Source organism: Oncorhynchus masou, chromosome 18, assembly GCF_036934945.1.
Source record: "Oncorhynchus masou masou isolate Uvic2021 chromosome 18, UVic_Omas_1.1, whole genome shotgun sequence".
NCBI classification, from domain to species: Eukaryota; Metazoa; Chordata; class Actinopteri; order Salmoniformes; family Salmonidae; genus Oncorhynchus; species Oncorhynchus masou.
The window spans coordinates 27,890,259-27,911,623 of NC_088229.1; the positions used below are offsets into that span (position 1 = coordinate 27,890,259).

The window sequence follows — 21,365 nt, forward strand, 5'->3', positions numbered from 1 at the left end:
AAGTACTTCTCTGCAGCTGCCACCACATCTATTTTCTGTGATTTACGTTTCCATTTCTGCAGTACAGCTGATATCCATGGCTATGAATGTTAAGGAGCCAACCTCACTGAAACACATTTCATTTCTATCACTCTCTATTGGCCTGAGCCTACTCACAGAGAGCTTCTCATGATCCCTTACACTGGACCCCTTTTCCTCTGCTACTCTCTTCACTGCCTCAGCATACAACACCTTCTGAACTACTCTGATCCTGGCAACCTCAACTACCTTTCTCTCACCAGACACTTCTGATCTCCAGGACCATGGGCACCCTTACAGTTAACACACACAGCTTTTCCCACCAATACTACACATTCCTTTGTCTCATGCCCTACTGCACACTTCTCACATCTAAGAATCTCCCTCCTACACACGGTTGCAACATTACAATAAGCTTGGCACCTAAAGAACCATAATGGCTTCAGAATAAAAACTCTCACTCAATTATGTTGACCTGATTGCTCCTGATCTCTTCCACCACAAGATGGTTCTTGTGCTACTCAATCTCAGGAAAGCGTGCAACATATTGTTGGCCCCATTTTTCGTGAGCTGAAATAAAAGATCCCAGAAATGTTCAAAATGTTCAAAATAAGCTCAAATTTGTTAACATCCCTGTTGGTGAGCATTTCTCCTTTGCCAAGATAATCCAACAACCTGACAGTTGTGATATATCAAGAATCTAATTAAACAGCATGATCATTACACATGTGCACCTTGTGCTGGGGACAGAAAAAGCCTCTCTAAAATAAGCCATTTTGTCACACAACACAATGCCACAGATGTCTCAAGTTTTGAGGGAGCGTGCAATTGGCATACTGACTGCAACGTTGCTTTAGAGAATTTCTCAGTATATCGAACCAGCCTCACAACCACAGACCACGTGTAACCACGCCTACCAAGGACCTCCACATCTGGTTTCTTCACCTGCGGGATTGTCTGAGACCAGCCACCTGGACAGCTGATAAAACTGTGGGTTTGCATAACCAAAGAATCTCTACACAAACTGTCAGAAACAATCTCAGGGAAGCTCATCTGCGTGCTCCTCGTCCTCACCAGGATCTTGACCTGACTGCAGTTTGTCGTCGTAACCGACTTCAGTGCGAAAATGCTCAACTTCGATGGCCACTGGCACGTTGGAAAACTGTGCTCTTCACAGATGAATCCCGGTTTCAACTGTACCGGGCAGATGGCAGACAGTGTATGGCGTCCTGTGAGCGAGCGTTTTGTTGATGTCAACATTGTGAACAGAGTGCCCCATGGTAGCAGTGGGGTTATGGTATGGGCAGGCATAAGCTACTAGCAATGAACACAATTGCATTTTATCATAGCAATTTTGATGCACAGATATACCGTGGCGAGATCCTGAGGCCCATTGTTGTGCCATTCATCTACCACTATCACCTCATGTTTCAGCATGAAATTGTCCAAGTTCTTCCATGGCCTGCATACCAGACATGTCACCCATGGAGCATGTTTGGGATACTCTGGATCAACGTGTATGACAGTGTGCTCCAGTTCCCGCCAATATCCATTAACTTTGTATAGCCATTGAAGAGGGGTGGGGCTAAATTCCACAGGCCACAATCAACAGCCTGATCAACTCTATGTGAAGGAGATGTGGTCAAATGGTGGTCACACTAGATACTGACTGGTTTTCTGATCCACACCCCTACTTAAAAAAAGAAGGTATCTGTGACCAACTGATGCATATCTGTATTCCCAGTCACATGAAATCGAAAGATTAGGGGATCATGTATTTCAATGGACTAATTTCCTTATATGAATTGTAACTCAGTAAAATATTTGAAAATGTTGCAAATCCAGTTTATATTTTTGTTCAGTGTATATTTTGGAATGGCTGATGTTAATTTCGGGAGGCTGCCATCAGCGAAAAGGGAACAAAACACATTTTCACAACCCGCCATACAATATCTAAGTGGCGCAACGGTCTAAGGCACTGCTTCTCAGTGCTAGAGGCATCACTACAGACCCTGGTTAGAGCCTAGGCTGTATCACAACTGGCTGTGATCGGGAGTCCCATAGGGTGGTGCACAATTGGTTAGGGGAGGGTTTGGCCAGGGTAGGCCATCATTATAAAATAAAACGTGTTCTTCAAATCAAATCAAATGTATTTATATAGCCCTTCGTACATCAACTGATATCTCAAAGTGCTGTACAGAAACCCAGCCAAAAACCCCAAACAGCAAGCAATGCAGGTGTAGAAGCACGGTGGCTCGGATAAAATCCCTAGAAAGGCCAAAACCTAGGAAGAAACCTAGAGAGGAACCAGGCAATGTGGGGTGGCCAGTCCTCTTCTGGCTGTGCCGGGTGGAGATTATAACAGAACATGGCCAAGATGTTCAAATGTTCATAAATGACCAGCATGGTCGAATAATAATAAGGCAGAACAGTTGAAACTGGAGCAGCAGCACAGTCAGGTGGACTGGGGACAGCAAGGAGTCATCATGACAGGTAGTCCTGGGGCATGGTCCTCGGGCTCAGGTCCTCCGAGAGAGAGAAAGAAAGAGAGAATTAGAGAGAGCATATGTGGGGTGGCCAGTCATCTTCTGGCTGTGCCAGGTGGAGATAATAACAGAACATTGGCAAGATGTTCAAATGTTCATAAATGACCAGCATGGTCGAATAATAATAAGGCAGAACAGTTGAAACTGGAGCAGCAGCACAGACAGGTGGACTGGGGACAGCAAGTAGTCATCATGTCAGGTAGTCCTGGGGCATGGTCCTAGGGCTCAGATCCTCCGAGAGGGAGAAAGAAAGAGAGAAGGAGAGAATTAGAGAACGCACACTTAGATTCACACAGGACACCGAATAGGACAGGAGAAGTACTCCAGATATAACAAACTGACCCTAGCCCCCCGACACATAAACTACTGCATCATAAATACTGGAGGCTGAGACAGGAGGGGTCAGGTGACACTGTGGCCCCATCCGAGGACACCCCCGGACAGGGCCAAACAGGAAGGATATAACCCCACCCACTTTGCCAAAGCACAGCCCCCACACCACTAGAGGGATATCTTCAACCACCAACTTACCATCCTGGGACTAGGCTGAGTATAGCCCACAAAGATATCTGCCATGGCACAACCCAAGGGGGGGGCGCCAACCCAGACAGGATGACCACATCAGTGAATCAACCCACTCAGGTGATGCACCCCTTCCAGGGACGGCATGAGAGAGCCCCAGTAAGCCAATGACTCAGCCCCATAAAGTACTGCATCATAACCTCGTTAGAGGCAGAGAATCCCAGTGGAAAGAGGGGAACCGGCCAGGCAGAGACAGCAAGGGCAGTTCGTTGCTCCAGAGCCTTTCCGTTCACCTTCCCACTCCTGGGCCAGACGACACTCAATCATATGACCCACTGAAGTAATGAGTCTTCAGTAAAGACTTAAAGGTTGAGACCGAGTTTGGGTCTCTGACATGGGTAGGCAGACCGTTCCATAAAAATGGAGCTCTATAGGAGAAAGCCCTGCCTCCAGCTGTTTGCTTAGAAATTCTAGGGACAATTAGGAGGCCTGCGTCTTGTGACCGTAGCGTACGTGTAGGTATGTACGGCAGGACCAAATCAGAGAGATAGGTAGGAGCAAGCCCATGTAATGCTTTGTAGGTTAGCAGTAAAACCTTTATATCAGCCCTTGCTTTGACAGGAAGCCAGTGTAGAGAGGCTAGCACTGGAGTAATATGATCAAATTTTTTGGTTCTAGTCAGAATTCTAGCAGCCGTATTTAGCACTAACTGAAGTTTATTTAGTGCTTTATCCGGGTAGCCGGAAAGTAGGGCATTGCAGTAGTCTAACCTAGAAGTAACAAAAGCATGGATTAATTTTTCTGCATCATTTTTGGACAGAAAGTTTCTGATTTTTGCAATGTTACATAGATGGAAAAAAGCTGTCCTTGAAATGGTATTGATATGTTCTTCAAACGAGAGATCAGGGTCTAGAGTAACGCCGAGGTCCTTCACAGTTTTATTTGAGACGACTGTACAACCATTAAGATTAATTGTCAGATTCAACAGATTCAACCGTTTATTATGTTCAACATAGGAGGGCCAATCACAGAAAGCAGCTCTTTCAGTAGTTTAGTTGGAATAGGGTCCAGTATGCAGCTTGAAGGTTTAGAGGCCATGATTATTTTCATAATTGTGTCAAGAGATATAGTACTAAAACACTTGAGCGTCTCTCTTGATCCTAGGTCCTGGCAGAGTTGTGCAGACTCAGGACAACTGAGCTTTGAAGGAATACGCAGATTTAAAGAGGAGTCCGTAATTTGCTTTCTAATAATCATAATCTTTTCCTCAAAGAAGTTTGTGAATTTATCACTGCTAAAGTGAAAGTCATCCTCTCTTGGGGAATGCTGCTTTTTAGTTAGCTTTGCGACAGTATCAAAAAGGAATTTCGGATTGTTCTTATTTTCCTCAAGTAAGTTAGAAAAATAGGATGATCGAGCAGCAGTAAGGGCTCTTCGGTACTGCACGGTACTGTCTTTCCAAGCTAGTCGGAAGACTTCCAGTTTGGTCTTAACTGAGTTCCAGACTTCCAGTTTGGTCTTAACTGACTTGACTAGTTAAATAAAGGTTAAAAAATAAAAACATTGACAATCGTTGGCTGCTATGTATTGATAATGTGACTGTCTTATTGGTGTGTGGCCAGTGACCTTTATAGAGACCGCCCGAATTACCTGTGTTATTTGAGAAAGAAAATTATAGCTGCGTTCAAGGCTCTAAATTTAAAACAATAATATTGGTAGCACTGGTACTCCCTTCTTAAAGAAAGGTAGGAGCCCCCAAATTAAATTTAGGAGCGCCAGAATTTTTGGGGGGAGATACAGTCTATATTGGGACTATATGAAATCTAGCTACATTTGAAGCACATGTTGTGCCATAGAAATTAATGTGTAACACTGTAAATACATCAGTTTATTATAAAAGCTAAAATGTTGATATGAATACCTGTCATTGAAATTACAAAATAAGTTGTTTCTACATTGTGTAAAGCACTATATTCTTATTGAAACGCATTACATTGTACACCGTCTCTTTAAAAATGTCAGGTTTATGACGATAACGTGCAATAAATCTCACTCATTCACCGGTTTTTGGTGGCGCTTTGAATGCCTTGTTCAAAACAACTGAGAACTCGGAAATCTCCAACTTCCCAATTCAGTACGTTCAATACAACTGGGAACTTGGAAAACGAGCTCCACCTGGTAAAAAATCATTTTGAATGGTCATCCAACTCAGAATTCCCACTCGGGCTAGAATTGTAAGTATATGCATGTCCCTTAAGGTCCTTGTGTAATTGTAATGTGATATTGTACCCCCTAGCTCGATTGTCTATTGTTTGTAATCTATGTATGCTTGTGTTCCCTCATGTGATTTATGTATTGATATGATATTTTAAAAACAATTTTAAAAAAAGCCTCTTTCTAGAGCTCCGACTTTCTGACCTAGTCACTGACTTCATGATTTGACTTCGTATTTTTTATTAGTTCTCCTAAACCCCCTACGAAAAGTCCAATTTGACAACATCTTTATCCCTTCTTGACAAAATCCACACACGCTTCCGTGACGCTAATGTTGGGCAATAGTTGTCCCGGGTTCTCCCAGGCTGCCGGCTTGGTGTAGGATCAGATAGAGCCAAGTAGTGGAATAGTGGTGCGTTTTTTTGGGTATAGGGTTAGTTGGTAGGGCAGTTTTTCTTCCATATTCCCCGTCCTTTTCCCTTCCATTTTTGTCTCAAATTACAATGAATTCACATTCCAGAAGTAGGCAGAAACGCAGGGCCTAGATAAAAGAAATTGATTAATAACCTCGATTAATAGGGAAGGCCTCACACTCCAGTACAGAAGGTGGCGCTATATGCACCTAACAGTAAATTGTGATATGCCACACTCATTTGAAGAAGATTTCTTGGGAGAACGCTTTCTCGCTAGAATAACAAAGACCAACTTCGTGAAATGTGAGTACAACGTTTATTTATTCAACAAATTACTTTCATTTGAATGTTTAATTCGATCATTGGGGCATGCAACGCCGAGTGTGTTTTCAACATCATCCCACTAGCCAAGCAAGCTATCTAGCTAACTACTGTTAGCTTACATTGTTGGACACTACCGTCCGATTAGTAACGTAGGGACGAAAAACCCGTTTTGGTGATTCTTGGTAAATCATCCAAATAAATAAATCACTGCAAGTTTTTGGACTCATTCAGCAGTACAATACCATTAAATTAAATGCTAAATTCAATTTATATTCCTATAACTTTAGTTGAAAATAATGCAGCCGCTGCTTCCTGTTGACAAGACATTAATAAATAGCCCAATGTCCAGCAGTTTTAAAGTGTCCAAATCAATAACCAATATGCAAGAAACAGTTTGTGATATATTGAAAACGTAAACGTACAATTTACTATCTACACTTACATGTGCAACAATATTAATCATATTACTTGTATCTTTTAAACGAGCACCCTATAAACTCCACACGCACCAAAACCCCGTTTTGTCAAGTGGTACTAAATCATTAATCGATGGGGGGATATGCGCTGTACCAAACTACCACAACTCAAAACCACATGGAATGAGGATATTTTTACTTCACTGGTTAGATGATACCCTTCACAACGGTCAGCTGCATTTTGGAATGTTGCATTTGGATATGGGGGTCACCAAAACAAAAAGAGAAACGCAACATTGTTTTGTCAATCACTCAAATCTATTATCATGTTGAAATAAATTGCCCGAGAGGGGGGAAGATTAGGTTGCACGTGCTGTTAAATCTCACACACTCAAAAAGCACACGGAATCTGAGAATCATGTGTACATCACTGGTTGGAGGACAATTTGTAGAAGAACGCAAGCTACAATTTGAAGTGTTGCATTTTGATTCAAATAGGTCACCAACGAGGTAAGTGTAGCAACACCTTTCTGTTAATCACTTCCATCGATATCATACTGACATCAATAGAACATGGGGTAAACGTTTGCGGTGTAGCGCTGTTTAAACTAACGCTATTCAAAGGCCACACGGAAACTTGGAATAACCTGTACATGGTTGGTTAGATGATAATTTGTATAAGGCTTCTATCTTTATTTTGAAATGGCGGATGTTGATTTCGGGAGGCTGCCATCATGGAAAAGGGAATACAACACTTTTTCTGTTTAGTTACTTTACAACGAATCACGGCCCGCCATAAGGTATCAACATTGACAACGGTTGGCTGCTATTTAAGTAATCGTTTGACTTTCAATTCCGTCTTTTGTTGTGTAGTCATCGACTTTTATATAGACCGTCCGAATTATCTGCGCCATTTGAGAAATAACATGTTATTAGCGTTCTACATCCTGCTACCCTCAGCGTGTATGACAAAATCAACATTACAACACCAAAGATATTGATCTGTTTTAAGCAATTTATATTTTGTCATCGTGTTGACGATAAACTTTTATACTAACATCACCAATCTGAGGTAAAAAGCATGTGTAACCCTCCCCCCATTCGATGTGGTCAGTTTGTGTAATGTAGTAGTAACACACAGTTTATATACTGTCCACATCATGGAAAGTAGCGTAATATACATTAATTACATATTAATCCTATTTTGTATTTTGATATGGCAAAATAATTCAATATCTTAATTTAGGATGATAATAAATTATGCAAACTCACAGATTTGTTCAATAATCACATTTCTCACAAGTTTATCCATTTAGAGATGTAAAAAAATGCTCATAAATACAATTTAACCATTGCTCTAGACTAGAGAGACCATGGATAGGGTCTCTGCAGCAGGCTGAACGTTTATGTCCCTGCTGAATGCCAGCAGGCGGTGTTTAGATAAACAACCAAAGTTAACCTAACTAGTTAATTGTACATTCAGGAATGTGTCAACTACAAAGAACCGCTTATTTTTTTAAATCCTGAATTGGTTATTTGGCTAGCCAGGAAATGTTGCAAATCATCTTTTTAAATCTGTTTTCTTTCAGGGACTAAACAGGCCAATTGACGCTTTAGCAGGACAAAGCACTCTTTCCTGACTGGTGTGGCGGTAAGATATTGTAACATTATCTGATTAAAAACATTTGACATTCAGCTAGTTGTTTTCTGCTTCATGTAGGCTTACTAGCCAATTAATTGATTGTGCATCCTTAGCTACATGTATTAATGTTGTTTCCTAGTGAATACATGCATTCAGTGTCTAATTACTGCCAGTTCCCTACCTCTCTCTGTATTGGGTTGAGGGTTTGAGGGTGGCTGGGCAATGTTGCCAGTTAATTTTATTTAATTGTATCATTATTTTAGCAGGGAGTCACCATTGAGATGAGGTTCTCTTTCACAAGGGAGCCCTCTATATATAATTTCATAAATCTAAAAATCAAATATTATATGAAACAAGTAAAATACAGCACTACACAAATATTCAAGGAAAACTATTACATTCCTCAATAAGCAGGTCCCCAATCAATATTTTAAATTGCCAGAGTGGCACCAGAACATGCAATTGTAATGTATTTTATAGTTGGTTCCAGCAATGAGGTGCTTTAAAACTAAAATCAGATTTACCTAGTTCGGTGGAGACCTGAGGAACCTTAAGATTCAACCAACCTCGTGGAACGGGATTGGTATCTCATGTTTTTATATTTGAACAGTGAAGTTAGATAAGTCGGAAGCTTGTGTAGTAGTACTTTGTAAACAATAAGGTAATAATTAACTGATCTACGGGACATTAATGAGAACCAGCCAAACTTTTGATACAGCATTCAGTGGTGAGTATTGAAACTGTCACCTGTGAAGGGCACTATGGGAGACATGGCATCCAAAGGGTTAACAGTAATGGCTGCTGCAGTCTGGTAAATGGTGTCACCGTAATCAAGAACTGGCACGAAAGTTGAATGTACAATCTGCTTCTTGCTATTTAGGGAGAGGCAAGATATATTTCTATAAAGAAGCCCACATTAAATCGTGGATTTTTAACTAGCTCATCCATATCTTTTTTTTAAATTAAATCTTGTCAATCCAAATGCCCAGGTATTTATTGCCGGGAACCAGATTGAAGGAAGAACCAGCCAATGAATAAATCTGTAGTTAAATGTTTTTTGTTTGCGAGGATTAGAGAACAACATACAACAGTCTTGCCCGCATGAGGTACACGTTTTAAACCAAACAGGCTATTTTGTAAGGCAACAAAGTCAAATTGCAGCTCTAATATAGCCTTGTCAACAGTTGGGACAATGGCATACATAAGTGTCATCTGAATACAGATGAATATTACAAGTTTTAACAGTTTAATATGGGAAAGAGAACAGGTCCCAATACTGATCTCTGCGGTACACCTTTTGTAATATTCAGAAAACTAGACAATCAGTAATCACGCATTGTGACCTATTTGACAGATATTTGTCAATAAAAGTCAGAGGTATTCTACTCAAACTGTAAAGACTTTTATCAGTAAAATTATTAACCTGACAATGTAAGGGGTTATTAATTGTTACAATGCACAGGCCATGTTATGATGATGGTTCAAGATAATCTGATAATTGTTATGAACATGTTTTGAAGTATGAAATGATCATGCTTATGAATATGTAAAACTGCATAATGTTGGAACATTAACATTAAAGTGCAGAAACATTAATGGTGCTTTCAAGACAACTGGGAACTTGGGGGGAAAAAACAGGGTCAAATCACAATGTCAGTAATCTTCAGGTTGGAAAGTCTGAGCTGTAGAAAGATGCCAGAGTTTCTGAGTTAGAATTCCAAGTTGGATGCAATTTTTAAATTGTGAAAGACCAAAACATTTGGCACATATGAATTCAGGGCAACCTGCAGTGTTGTTGATGCACATTTGACAGAGAAGAACAGTGTTCGTTTTGATGTGAGAGAAGCTGAATTTATATGTCGTGTATGTTGATCCAAACACCGTTAAAAGACAAAACGCCAGTGCTGTCATGTTTGGGAATTACTCTACAGTAATATGATCAGTCCAAAACATTGCACAGCCCACAGACTTAAGTGCCTGCCTCAGTTAAGATGTTTGCATGTCTACAGCTGGAGGGAACCCTTGGTGAGTGACGTCGGCACCTGTTTAGCTTTCGCATAGAAGTGCCCCCTCCCCCTTCAGTATCAAACATGTCCCTAACAAAATGCAGCACCTCTGTGGGGAGATTAAACTCACCAAATCTCGTTGCAAAGATGTTTGGGAAAATACAACATGTCTGTAACACTTTACTTGACACCCAGCGTCCTTACACGTTATGAAATGGTCATAACCATGTCATAACAGCTGACATAACTTGTCATAAACTGGCATATTTACACCTGTGGTGACATATTAGATTATTTTATGGCTGGTTATGACGCCTACATAAATGTCAAAACCCACAACCTACCACACAATGCAAAACATTTAATTACACCATAGCCTACTTGTCAGTAGTATGTTTATGTTACCAAACATTTTCTGGAATTGACCAGAATTTAATATCATTGTAATTGTGCACTCATTGATGTCAGACATGCAACTACCCAAATGCTTTGTTTCTGATGACTGGTGTGCATGCAGGAGCAGATTTAAGGAACAGGACAAGACGCCCTCTATTTGACTGATGACTGACATACGGGAAAGTATGTGATTGACATATCTGGCTTATATGATTATGATGGTCATAATGCTTTATGATAAATTATTTAAAATATGACAGAGATAAAAATGACTAAAGAATTTGTTACAACAACAAACGAAAGGAAAGTTATTGGCAGGGAAAAAAAACTCATTTGAACATAACAAACTATAAAATGATGCAATTTGTATCAGCAGGTGTACATATATGGGTCATGAGTGTTATGACTATGTTATGAAAAGTTCTGTTAGCTGTTATGACATATTTTGACATGGTTTTGACCGTGCCACAACGTTATGATACTGGGTGTCAAGTAAAGTGTTACCCAAATTTCTTTGGAAAAGCAGACTATTTTTTAATTTATGTCATTAACTGTTTTGTTCCTCCCCTGTAGTCCCAAATTAAATCCATTCAAGTGATTGAAGATGTCATGAAAAATTCATTTTCTCTAGAATGTGATGGGTTTCTTCTGACGGCAGTCGAGAGATAAGCAACTCTCCCCTCCCTAAGCTCACATACTCTCTTGAGAACGTTAGGTCTTCCCTTATTTAACCACTGAATCATGATGCTCAGCAGACATGTCTTTCAGCAGACTAAGAAACAAGCAATGTTGAAGGCTAAATGTTGATCAGATAAAGCTTATGATGGCCATAACTGAGTCCAGTGCATTCTTTAACTCACCGCAGAGTTTAGCGCAAAGCACACTCAGGCAGTCACATCTGCGGTGAAAGAGTCCATACCACCTATAGGCGGCCAGACAGACCCTGTACCCTTGTTAGCTGCTCTGATTTGCTGAAACTGGTATCTTAGTGCTATTGATTGACAGCACTTAATGGGCAGGATGTTAGGAAAACAGATTCTCCCATTGGAGAATGTTGAACTCATTTTGGCACTAAACATTGGATTTCTGCATGGATTTTTAACTGATGAAATTGTTTTTTATGTTTGAGCAAATGGCCAATCTAAATTGGTAAAAGACCGCATCTTGCCAACTGGCAGCCATTTGAATAGCCCTAACCTAGATGTTGTCTTCTAACATTTCAGCTTGTCTGTGTCACTCTTGCTAGTAAGGCGCTTTGCTTCCTTTTTTATTTTGGAAGACTGTCCGTTGAACATCACATAAGATGCAAGTCACTGATATGAGTGTGGTCATTTCATTACCTGAAATGGTTCTTTTTAGATTTTCTTTTCAGTCAAGCTCAGAAATGGACAATACATCTTCTTCAACCAGAGAAGTGGAGAGTGTATTTGTAAGTATCATTGTATATCACAACACAAAATGGCTGATATTATTTAAGTCCTGCAAAGTTGTCACCACTTGTGTTTGGGGAGAAATGTTTGGGGATAATTGTACAATAGCCATTTTGGAGCTTGTTTCACTTCCATTGTGTGTCAGCAGCAACTATGTCATGTTTTAGGCTGACTGTGAACTGCAATTCTGCAGAGGCTTCTGCCTTCCTGATTTTCAAAAACCCTTGACATACAGTGCCTTCAGAAAGTATTCATACCTCTTGACTTATTTCACATTTTGTTAAGCTGCTGCTACTCGCTGTTATTATCTATGTATCGTCGACTAACCTCTACCTCCACACATTGACTCTGTACCGGTACCTCCTGTACATAGCCTCGTTATTGTTATTTTGTAACTTTTTATAGTTTATTTAGTAAATATTTGCTTAACTCGTATTTTTTGAAAACTACATTGTTGGTTAAGGGCTTGTAAGTAAGCATTTCACGGTAATACCTATTGTATTCGGCTCGTTTTTTCCCCCCATCTACACACACACACAACCCCATAATGACAGTGAAACATGCTTTTAGAAATGTTAGCGAATGTATAGAAAATGAAGGATAAACATCTCATTTGCATAAGTATTCACAACCCTGAGTCACTACTTTTGTAGAAGGACCTTTGGCAGCGACTACAGCTTTGTGTCATCTTGAGTATGCCTGAAGCAGCTTTGCACATCTGGATTTGGGCATTTTCTCTTGTTCCTTGCAGATTTTTGTAAATTAGATTTAATAAAAAATATATATATAAATATATATCAGCTAAAAAAGAAACGTCCTCTCACTGTCAACTGCGTTTATTTTTTAGCAAACCTAACGTGTAAATATTTGTATGAACATAAGATACATCAACTGAGACATAAACTGAACAAGTTCCACAGACATGTGACTAACATAAATGGAATAATGTGTCCCCGAACAAAGGGGGGGGGGGGGTCAAAGTCAAAAGAAACAGTCAGTATCTGGTGTGGCCACCAGGTGCATTAAGTACCACAGTGCATCTCATCCTCATTGACTGCACCAGATTTGCCAGTTCTTGCTGTGAGATGTTACCCCACTCTTCCACCAAGACACCTGCAAGTTCCCAGACGTTTCTCCGGGGAATGGCCCTAGCCCTCACCCTCCGATCCAACAGGTCCTAGACGTGCTCAATGGGATTGAGATCCGGGCTCTTCGCTGGCCATGGCTGAACACTGACATTCCTGTCTTGAAGGAAATCACGCACAGGACGAGCAGTATGGCTGGTGACATTGTCATGCTGGAGGGTCATGTCAGGATGAGCCTGCAGGAAGGGTACCACATGAGGGAGTAACTTTGGCAGTTGTTGTTGGCATTCTGTACCTGTCCCGCAGGTGTGATGTTCTGATGTACCGATCTTGTGCAGGTGTTGTTATACGTGGTCTGCCACTGCGAGGACGATCAGCTGTCCGTCCTGTCTCCCTGTAGCGCTGTCTTAGGCGACTCACAGTACGGACATTGCAATTTCTTTCCCTGGCCACAATCTGCAGTCCTCATGCCTCCTTGCAGCATGCCTAAGGCACGTTCACGCAGTTCATCTTTCTTTTGGTCAGTAGAAAGGCCTTTTTAGTGTCCTAAGTTTTCACAAGTGTGACCTTAATTGCCTACCATCTGTAAGCTGTTAATGTCTTAACAACCGTTCCACAGGTGCATGTTCATTAATTGTTTATGGCTCATTGAACAAGCATGGGAAACAGTGTTGAAACCCTTTACAATGAAGATCTGTGAAGTTATTTGGATTATCTTTGAAAAACAGGGTCCTGAAAAAGGGATGTTTTATTTATATATATATATATATATATTACACACACAGTTGAAGTCATAACTTTACATACACCTTAGTCAAATATATTTCAACTTAAGTTCACAATTCCTGACATTTAATCCTAGTGAAAATTCCCTGTGTTAGGTCAGTAAGGTTCACCACATTATTGTAAGAATGTCAAATGTCAGTAGAGAGAGTGATCTATTTCAGCTTTTATTTCTTTCATCTCATTCCCAGTGGGTCAGAAGTTTACATACACTCAGTTAGTATTTGGTAGCATTGCCTTTAAATTGTTTAACTTGGGTCAAATGTTTAGGGTAGCCTTCCACAAGCTTCCCACAATAAGTTGGGTGAATTTTGGCTAATTTTTCTCATTTTGTGAGCATTTCTCTTTTGCCAAGATAATCAATCCACCTGACAAGTGTGGCATATCAAGAAGATAATTAAACAGCATGATCATTACACGGGTGCAACTTGTGCTGGGGACAATAAAAGGCCACTAAAATGTTCAGTTTTGTCACAATGCCACAATTTCTCAAGTTGAGGGATGCTGACTGTAGGAATGTCCACCAGAGCTGTTGCCAGAGAATGTTATGTTAATTTCTCTACCATAAGCCACCTCCAACGTCGTTTTATAGATTCTGGCAGTACATCCAACCAGCCTCACAACCGCAGACCACGTGTATGGTGTCGTGTGGGCGAGCATTTTGCTGATATCAACGTTGTGAATGGAGTGCCCCATGGTGGCGTTGGGATTATGGTATGGCAGGGATAAGTTACAGACAACAAACACAATTGCATTTTATCGATGGCAATTTGAATGCACAGAGATACCGTGATGAGATCCTGAGGCTCATTCATCAGCAGCCATCACCTTATGTTTCAGCATAATAATGCATTGCCCCATGTCGCAAGGATCTGTACACAATTCCTGGAAGCTGAAAATGTCCCCGTTTCTGGCCTGCATACTCGCCAGGCATGTTTGGGATGCTCTGGATTGACGTGTAGGAACGCGTGTTACAGTTCCCACCAATATCAAGCAACAAGTTTAGTGGGACAACATTCCACATTCCAATCAACAGCCTGATCAACTCTATTCGAAGGAGACGTGTCACGATGCATGTCTGTATTTCCACTCATGTGAAATCCATAGATTAGGGCCAAAGAACATACCCCAAGACATGCCAACCTCCCCTGTTATTGCTAATGGTGAGAGGTTAGCATGTCTTAAGGATATGGTCTTTGAAACATAACCAAAACAAAGCATGAATGCAAAAAGTTTCTGTAGTCACTAGCTTGATGTTGTCAATGTGTGCTACGAATATGGAACTAAATACGAAACACTAAACTTTTGACAGAGGGGTCAAAATTATCTTCACACATTTTTTTAAGAGAGAAAAAATATTGAAACATCTATTTCTCTGAGAAATTATATGAGTATAAAATAATAATTTTAAAACTTTTTGGAGCATAAAATATAGCTCAGTATTGGTATTTAGTTGAGTCTTTTTTGCTCTTCTTTATCAAGGGTGCCAATAATTTGAGGTGACTATGTATTATATGGGCCCAATGAGATTTTTAGCTATCAAAAAATGGTCTACCTGAGCAAGTCACCATTCAGGAAACTTTAAAGTCTGAAGATTATCCCTGAGTTGATATTTCTGTCTGTGACAGAGTCTGAAGAGGTCGAGCAAGATTGAGCTCAGGCCAAGATACTGTGGATATCATATTTCTAGGGCCACTCTGATTTGTGGTTATCATACAGGGATGAAATTAGTCTCATTCCTTTCACAAGGACCAAATGTGTCTCGGTATCCCTTTAGCTGTGGGGTCAGGAACTTAGAGACCTGATACATGTTTTACTCTGTACACTAGCATACAGAATAGATAATGGAATGATTACAAATAAGAAAGGAGCATGGTTTTATTTTATTACTTGATTGCATGAAATAGGCCCTTTCAGAATAATAAGGGACACAGTTATTGGTTTTGTAAATGAGTTGATATGTTGGAGTAAAACAGTTCAGGTTTTCAGTGATCAGACAATGCATTTAGTAAAACAAATGTATCAATTCTGATTTGTTTTCATGATTTCAGCTCAACAAACACATGCTTGGATATGATTCTGAAGATTCAATCAGCAACATAGAAATAAAAGAATATGAGTATGTGCCAGGAACAGAAAGTGACAGTGAGAGCAGCTTAGAGGACTTTACTGCATTAAAGAACAAATGCACCACTAAAGCAAGATCTGCACCTAAAGATGGCCAACTTGACAAAGACTTGCTTGGTTATGATTCTGAAGACTCAATCAGCAGCATAGAAATAACAGAATATGAATATGTGCCAGAATATGCATATGTGCCAGGAACAGAAAGTGACAGTGAGAGCAGCTTAGAGGACTTTACTGCATTGAAGGACAAATGCCCTACTAAAGCAAGATTGGAACCTAAAGATGGCCAACTTGACAAAGACAGGATTGGATATAATTCTGAAGATTCAATCAGCAGCACAGAAATAACACGAGATGAATGTGTGTCAAGAACAGAAAGTGACAATGAGAGCAGCTTGGAGCACTGCACTGTATTGAAGAACAAAGGCCCCATCAAAGCAAGATCTGCTCCTAAAGATGGTCCAAAAAAGACTTATAAGAGACATAGAAATACAGAATCTGACACCTCTGTGCAAGAATCGACAAGTTCACTTGAAGTCATGCACGTTACAAAGACTAAAGATGGATCAAGAAGATACACCAAAAAACATTACTGTCTCTTTTGTGAGAAACCACAATCAAAAATTGCCCGGCATCTGGAAATGATTCATAAAAGTGAAGCTGAAGTCGCAAAGGCCCTTTCTTTCCCAAAGAACTCCAAGGACAGAAAGCTCCAACTGACTATACTGAGGAAACGAGGGGACAGAGCACACAACATGCAAGTCATAAGAGAAGGCAAAGGTGTTATAGTTCCTTGTAAACAAACCAGTTCCCCAAATGGAAATCCAAAAGACTTCCTGCACTGTGCAAATTGCCAAGGACTCTTTAAAAGAAAATTCCTATGGAAACACATGAAACGGTGCCCACTGAGTGGTGTACGGCTGAAACCTGGTAAAACACGAGTGCAGGCTATTTGTGCCCATGCACAACCTGTGCCAGATGGGATAAGCAAGGGACTGTGGAAACTTGTCAATGATATGACACAAGATGAGGTGGTAGATGTCATAAAGAGAGACAAATGTATCATCCAGTTCGGGGAGCAACATTACAACATCATGGGACACAGACGTGCCAATCATGAATTGATACGGCAGAAAATGCGCGAGCTGGGGAGACTGGTTTTGAAAGGGAAGCATGTATCACCTCTCACGAGATTGGAGGAATACATTGATCCAGCCAACTTCCTCCACACAATCAGTGCAGTGAAAGCTGTTTGTGGCTTTGACAGTGATAAGAATACACTAAAGACACCTTCACTAGCCTTAAAACTTGGCCATAACCTTCAGAAGGTTGCAGACATAGTTAGTTGTGAGGCTAGGGTCTCCGGTAACAAGAAAAAGGCTCAGAAGGTAGAGGACTTCAAACATATCTATAAGACATGCTGGAGAGAGTACATCTCGTGTCATGCTCACAAAACATTTGAAGAAAATAAGTTCAATGCTCCACTGATCTTGACATTTGCTGAAGATGTCAAGAAACTGCACATCCACCTTCAAGAAAAACAGAAAACATGCTACAGCCAACTTTCCAAAGAACCTAACAGGAAGACGTGGGCACAGCTGGCTAAAGTCACTCTGTCACAAATGACGGTCTTTAACCGAAAAAGACTAGGGGATGCCTCCCTGATGACAGTGGCCTCATTCGTGTCTCGAGACAAAACTGCTTTACATGACGATTATGGGAACTCCCTTTCAGATGTTGAACGGGCGCTATGCCAACATTTTAGTCGCATAGAAATACGTGGAAAGCGATCAAGAAAAGTCGCAGTGCTTCTATCCCCTACAATGATCAAATCAATGGAGCTGCTTGCAGAGAAGCGTGAACATTGCAGCATTCTGAAGGAGAACATCTATATGTTCGCCATTCCAGGCTGTCCAACATCATTCAGCGGATCAGATTGCCTGCGTCTCTTTGCCAAGAAGTGTGGGGCTAAATGTCCAGAATCCCTCTCGTCCACCAAGTTGCGTAAACACATCACGATGATGTCTACTGTACTCAACTTAAATGACACCGACATGGACCTGCTAGCCGATTTCCTGGGACATGATCTACAGATGGACAAGAAATATTACAGGTTACCTGAGGGAACACTTCAGCTGGCAAAAATCACCAAAGTCCTCATGGCGATGGAGCAGGGAAGGCTAAACGAATTCAAGGGGAAAGGTCTTGACCAGATCCACATCAGTCCAGTGGGTATGTAACAATCTGTCAAGTTGAACCTGGTACCTCAACCCTGTCATGGTGACTTTTTCTGTGCAACCTGTCTATTTCGCTCTCCTTGCTAAGAGATGTTCTTGCTTGGTTGTATTTCAGAGTGTGTTGAGCTGGATGAAGAGAGTGATACAGACTTGACTGAAGAAACTCCTGGAAGGTCATGTGAGCCACAAGGTAAAGATTTTGATGTGGAATGAAAGCATTTAAGGCCCAGCAGCTTTTAGAAACTTGTTCAATTTTAATTTCCAGCCATAACATATTCATAAATGACACACGCATACTGTACCTTAGGGCCAACAGTTTAATTGATACTGTATATGCAAACAGCATGTTGTAGGATTTCATACTGATCCATGGGATTTAGGAATTTGGAATTTGTATTCATGTGTTTCCATTGGCTCACCAGAGAGGACACGGGAGGCCATGGCAGGAAGATCAGGTAAGGAACCTTCCCAAATTAATCTTATTGATGTGTTTGTTCCTGTTTCCACTTGGCTCTTTAGTCTCTACTATTCTAAAATGTCTGCATGCATTTCCAGCACTTAGTCATGTCAAAATAGTTTCTCTGTTTACTCCCACAAACATTTTTATTATAGACATATTAGTCCTTGTACGTAGACTGTGGTCGGTGAATTAGTGGTTTATATTTCCTGCCAAGCCAGATCTTAGAGCTCTGTTCTTTAGTAAGTGGTGCTTAGCCACTTTGCTGAAGGAGTCTCAAATTGTGGCTCTAAAAATGAACAAGTAATCCACACACTCGTGATTTCATTACTCATGCTCCAACAATTACATTCTTATAATGCAATGTTCCAATTTTTTAAAGAGAGACTCAGTGAGACCAGTGTTCATTTTGTTAGCTGTTTTAGTCTTAGTCACATTTGAGTAAATTCATCTCTCGTTAGTTTTAGTTATCTAAAACTCTGGACAATTTTAGTGTAGTTTTAGCCACAACAATTTATTATAATTTTTTGTCTTTTAGCAGACTTTCTTATCCAGGGCAACTTACAGTTAGTGCAATCACCTTAAGATGGGACAACCACATATCACAGTCATTTTTCTACCCATCGTAACTATCAATAACAGTAAATAGCTGTAAATAACAGTGCTTTCCAGAAATGCCTGAAGTATTACTGTACTCCTAATACTCAACAAATAGCATTTGTTTTTCCCATCGGTAAATGGCAACTACAACTCGCATTTGTGGATCGTGAGAAACCCCATCCGAATCAATGTGGTCAAAGCAAAAATAGCCTACGTGAAAGTAAGAGAGTGAGTAAACGTTATTGTTTCTACAATGAACAAAAATGTAAACGCAACATGTAAAGTGCTGGTCCCATGTTGTATGAGCTGAAATAAAAGATCCCAGACACTTTCCATATGCATAAAAAGCTTATTTCTCTCAAATTGTATGCACAAATTTGTTTACATCCCTGTTAGGGAGCAGTTTATCCTTTGTCAAGATAATCTATCCACCCGACTTGTGTGGCATATCAAGAAGCTGATTAACAGCATGATCATTACACAGGTGCATTTTGAGCTGGTGGGGTGCTGAGGAGTATTTCTGTCTGTAATAAATCCCTTTTTGATGGGAAAAACACATTTTGATTGGCTGGCCCTGGCTCCCTGGTGGATGGGCATGTCATAGGATACGGGAGGCCATGGCGGCCTCTATAGTCTCTCCTATTCTAAGATCTCTAGAACTCTCTAGAGGCTCTGAAACTTAATTCTGTAAGAAACTGAGAAGATTTGGCCATTTTAACAATTTATTGAATCAAATATAAATGGCAATATATTGAGTATGGACTCTGATCCTTTTGGGATACTCCCTACAACAAAAGCACCATAACAAAGTTCAATTAAATGAAAAGAAAAATAGGTAGAGAATGGAATAATCTACATTCCCCACAGGGATAGAGCAGACCCAAAGCAGGTGGAGACTGGGGTGGAGGTAGGAGACGCAGAACAATAAAGGGAGGTAGGTAGCCTAGTGGTTAGAGCGTTAAGCCAGTAATCAAAAGGTTGCTGGTTCAAATCTCCAAGGTGAAAAATTCTGTAGATGTGCCCTTGAGAACTTAACCCTAAGTAAGTCGCTCTGGATAAGAGTGTCTGCTAAATGACTGAAATGTTTAAAAAAATACAAATAAAAATGTATCCAGTTTGTAAACAGCATGCAACATAATGCATGACTTCAGTTAAGCAAAAGCACAGGCATAGAATTCAAATACAGCATGATGTATGGTGATGCAGCAAAAATGCCTCAAATATTTTTTAATTGTTGTTTACTTGTCCCAAGGTTCTAAGAAGAGGAAGTGGAGTGAGGAGGACAAAGGGACAGTGGAAGAAACATATATTCAATTCATGGACTCTGGAGCTACTCCAGGGAATGCAGACTCTTGCATGCATCAAGGCAGTGCCACAAGCCCTCAGAGAGCGGGACTGGCGGGCAGTGAAGTATTATGTCAAGAACAGAATTACAGCACATGTGAGCAGGACTACCAATAAATGTTGTAGTCTGTCTGGCCCTCTGTCTGCTCGTCTTTCTGCCTCTGTCTGTTCCTCTACCTGCATATCTGTCTGCCTGCCTGTCTCTGTCCCTTTGCCTGCCTGTCTGTCAGTCTGTGCCTCTGCCTGTCTGAAATGCAGTGCACCCAGATTCCCTAGTTGTAATCAAGACGATATTATGTACAATGTTTAATATTCACACAATTACCCCAATAATGTAAAAGTTAATTTGCAGTTTGTTTATTTATCAGATTTTTTTTATTTTTTTTAAGTGTATTTAGTCCTAGGCAGTGTTGTGATTAGTTATAAGAACATGTAACAAAAGTAATGTTACAATATTACTTTGCATAGAAAGTAACGTTATATTACTTTGTTACTTTCATGAACAGTCTCAAAACCTCACTGTTTGACTGTCAGACGGAGTGAGGCAAGCCATGTGTGCTCTACCAAAGATACTACTAATAATATCTAATTTGTTAAAAAAATCAAACATCTTGGTCACTACTTTTTCTTCCTAAATGGTGTAGACTGATGTATTTGTCTGAATTTTGCAGTAAAGATTATACAAGAGTATAGACTACACCCTTAGCCTGGCCCCTCTGCGACATAAAACATGTTATGCACTCGTGAAATGTTGGCCAAGAACCGTTGTACAAATAAACATGATGGCTTTCTTTTAACCTTACCA

General features: G+C 40.4%; 1 protein-coding gene across 2 annotated transcripts; it reads left to right on the forward strand.

The window, feature by feature from the left end:
• The first annotated feature begins 5,928 nt into the window (after nt 1-5,928).
• Nucleotides 5,929-21,362, forward strand: LOC135504332 (uncharacterized). Of its 2 annotated transcripts, XM_064922802.1 has the most exons (7): nt 5,929-6,016; nt 8,043-8,104; nt 11,857-11,926; nt 15,847-18,154; nt 18,275-18,349; nt 18,582-18,614; nt 20,469-21,362. In XM_064922802.1, exons 3-7 carry the CDS (start codon nt 11,882-11,884, stop codon nt 20,675-20,677), a joined length of 2,670 nt encoding a protein of 889 aa, XP_064778874.1. In that variant the 5' UTR covers nt 5,929-6,016; nt 8,043-8,104; nt 11,857-11,881; the 3' UTR covers nt 20,678-21,362. The 2 variants fall into 2 exon arrangements, with proteins under 2 accessions (XP_064778874.1, XP_064778875.1); XM_064922803.1 differs by lacking the exon at nt 11,857-11,926.
• Nucleotides 21,363-21,365: the final 3 nt, after the last annotated feature.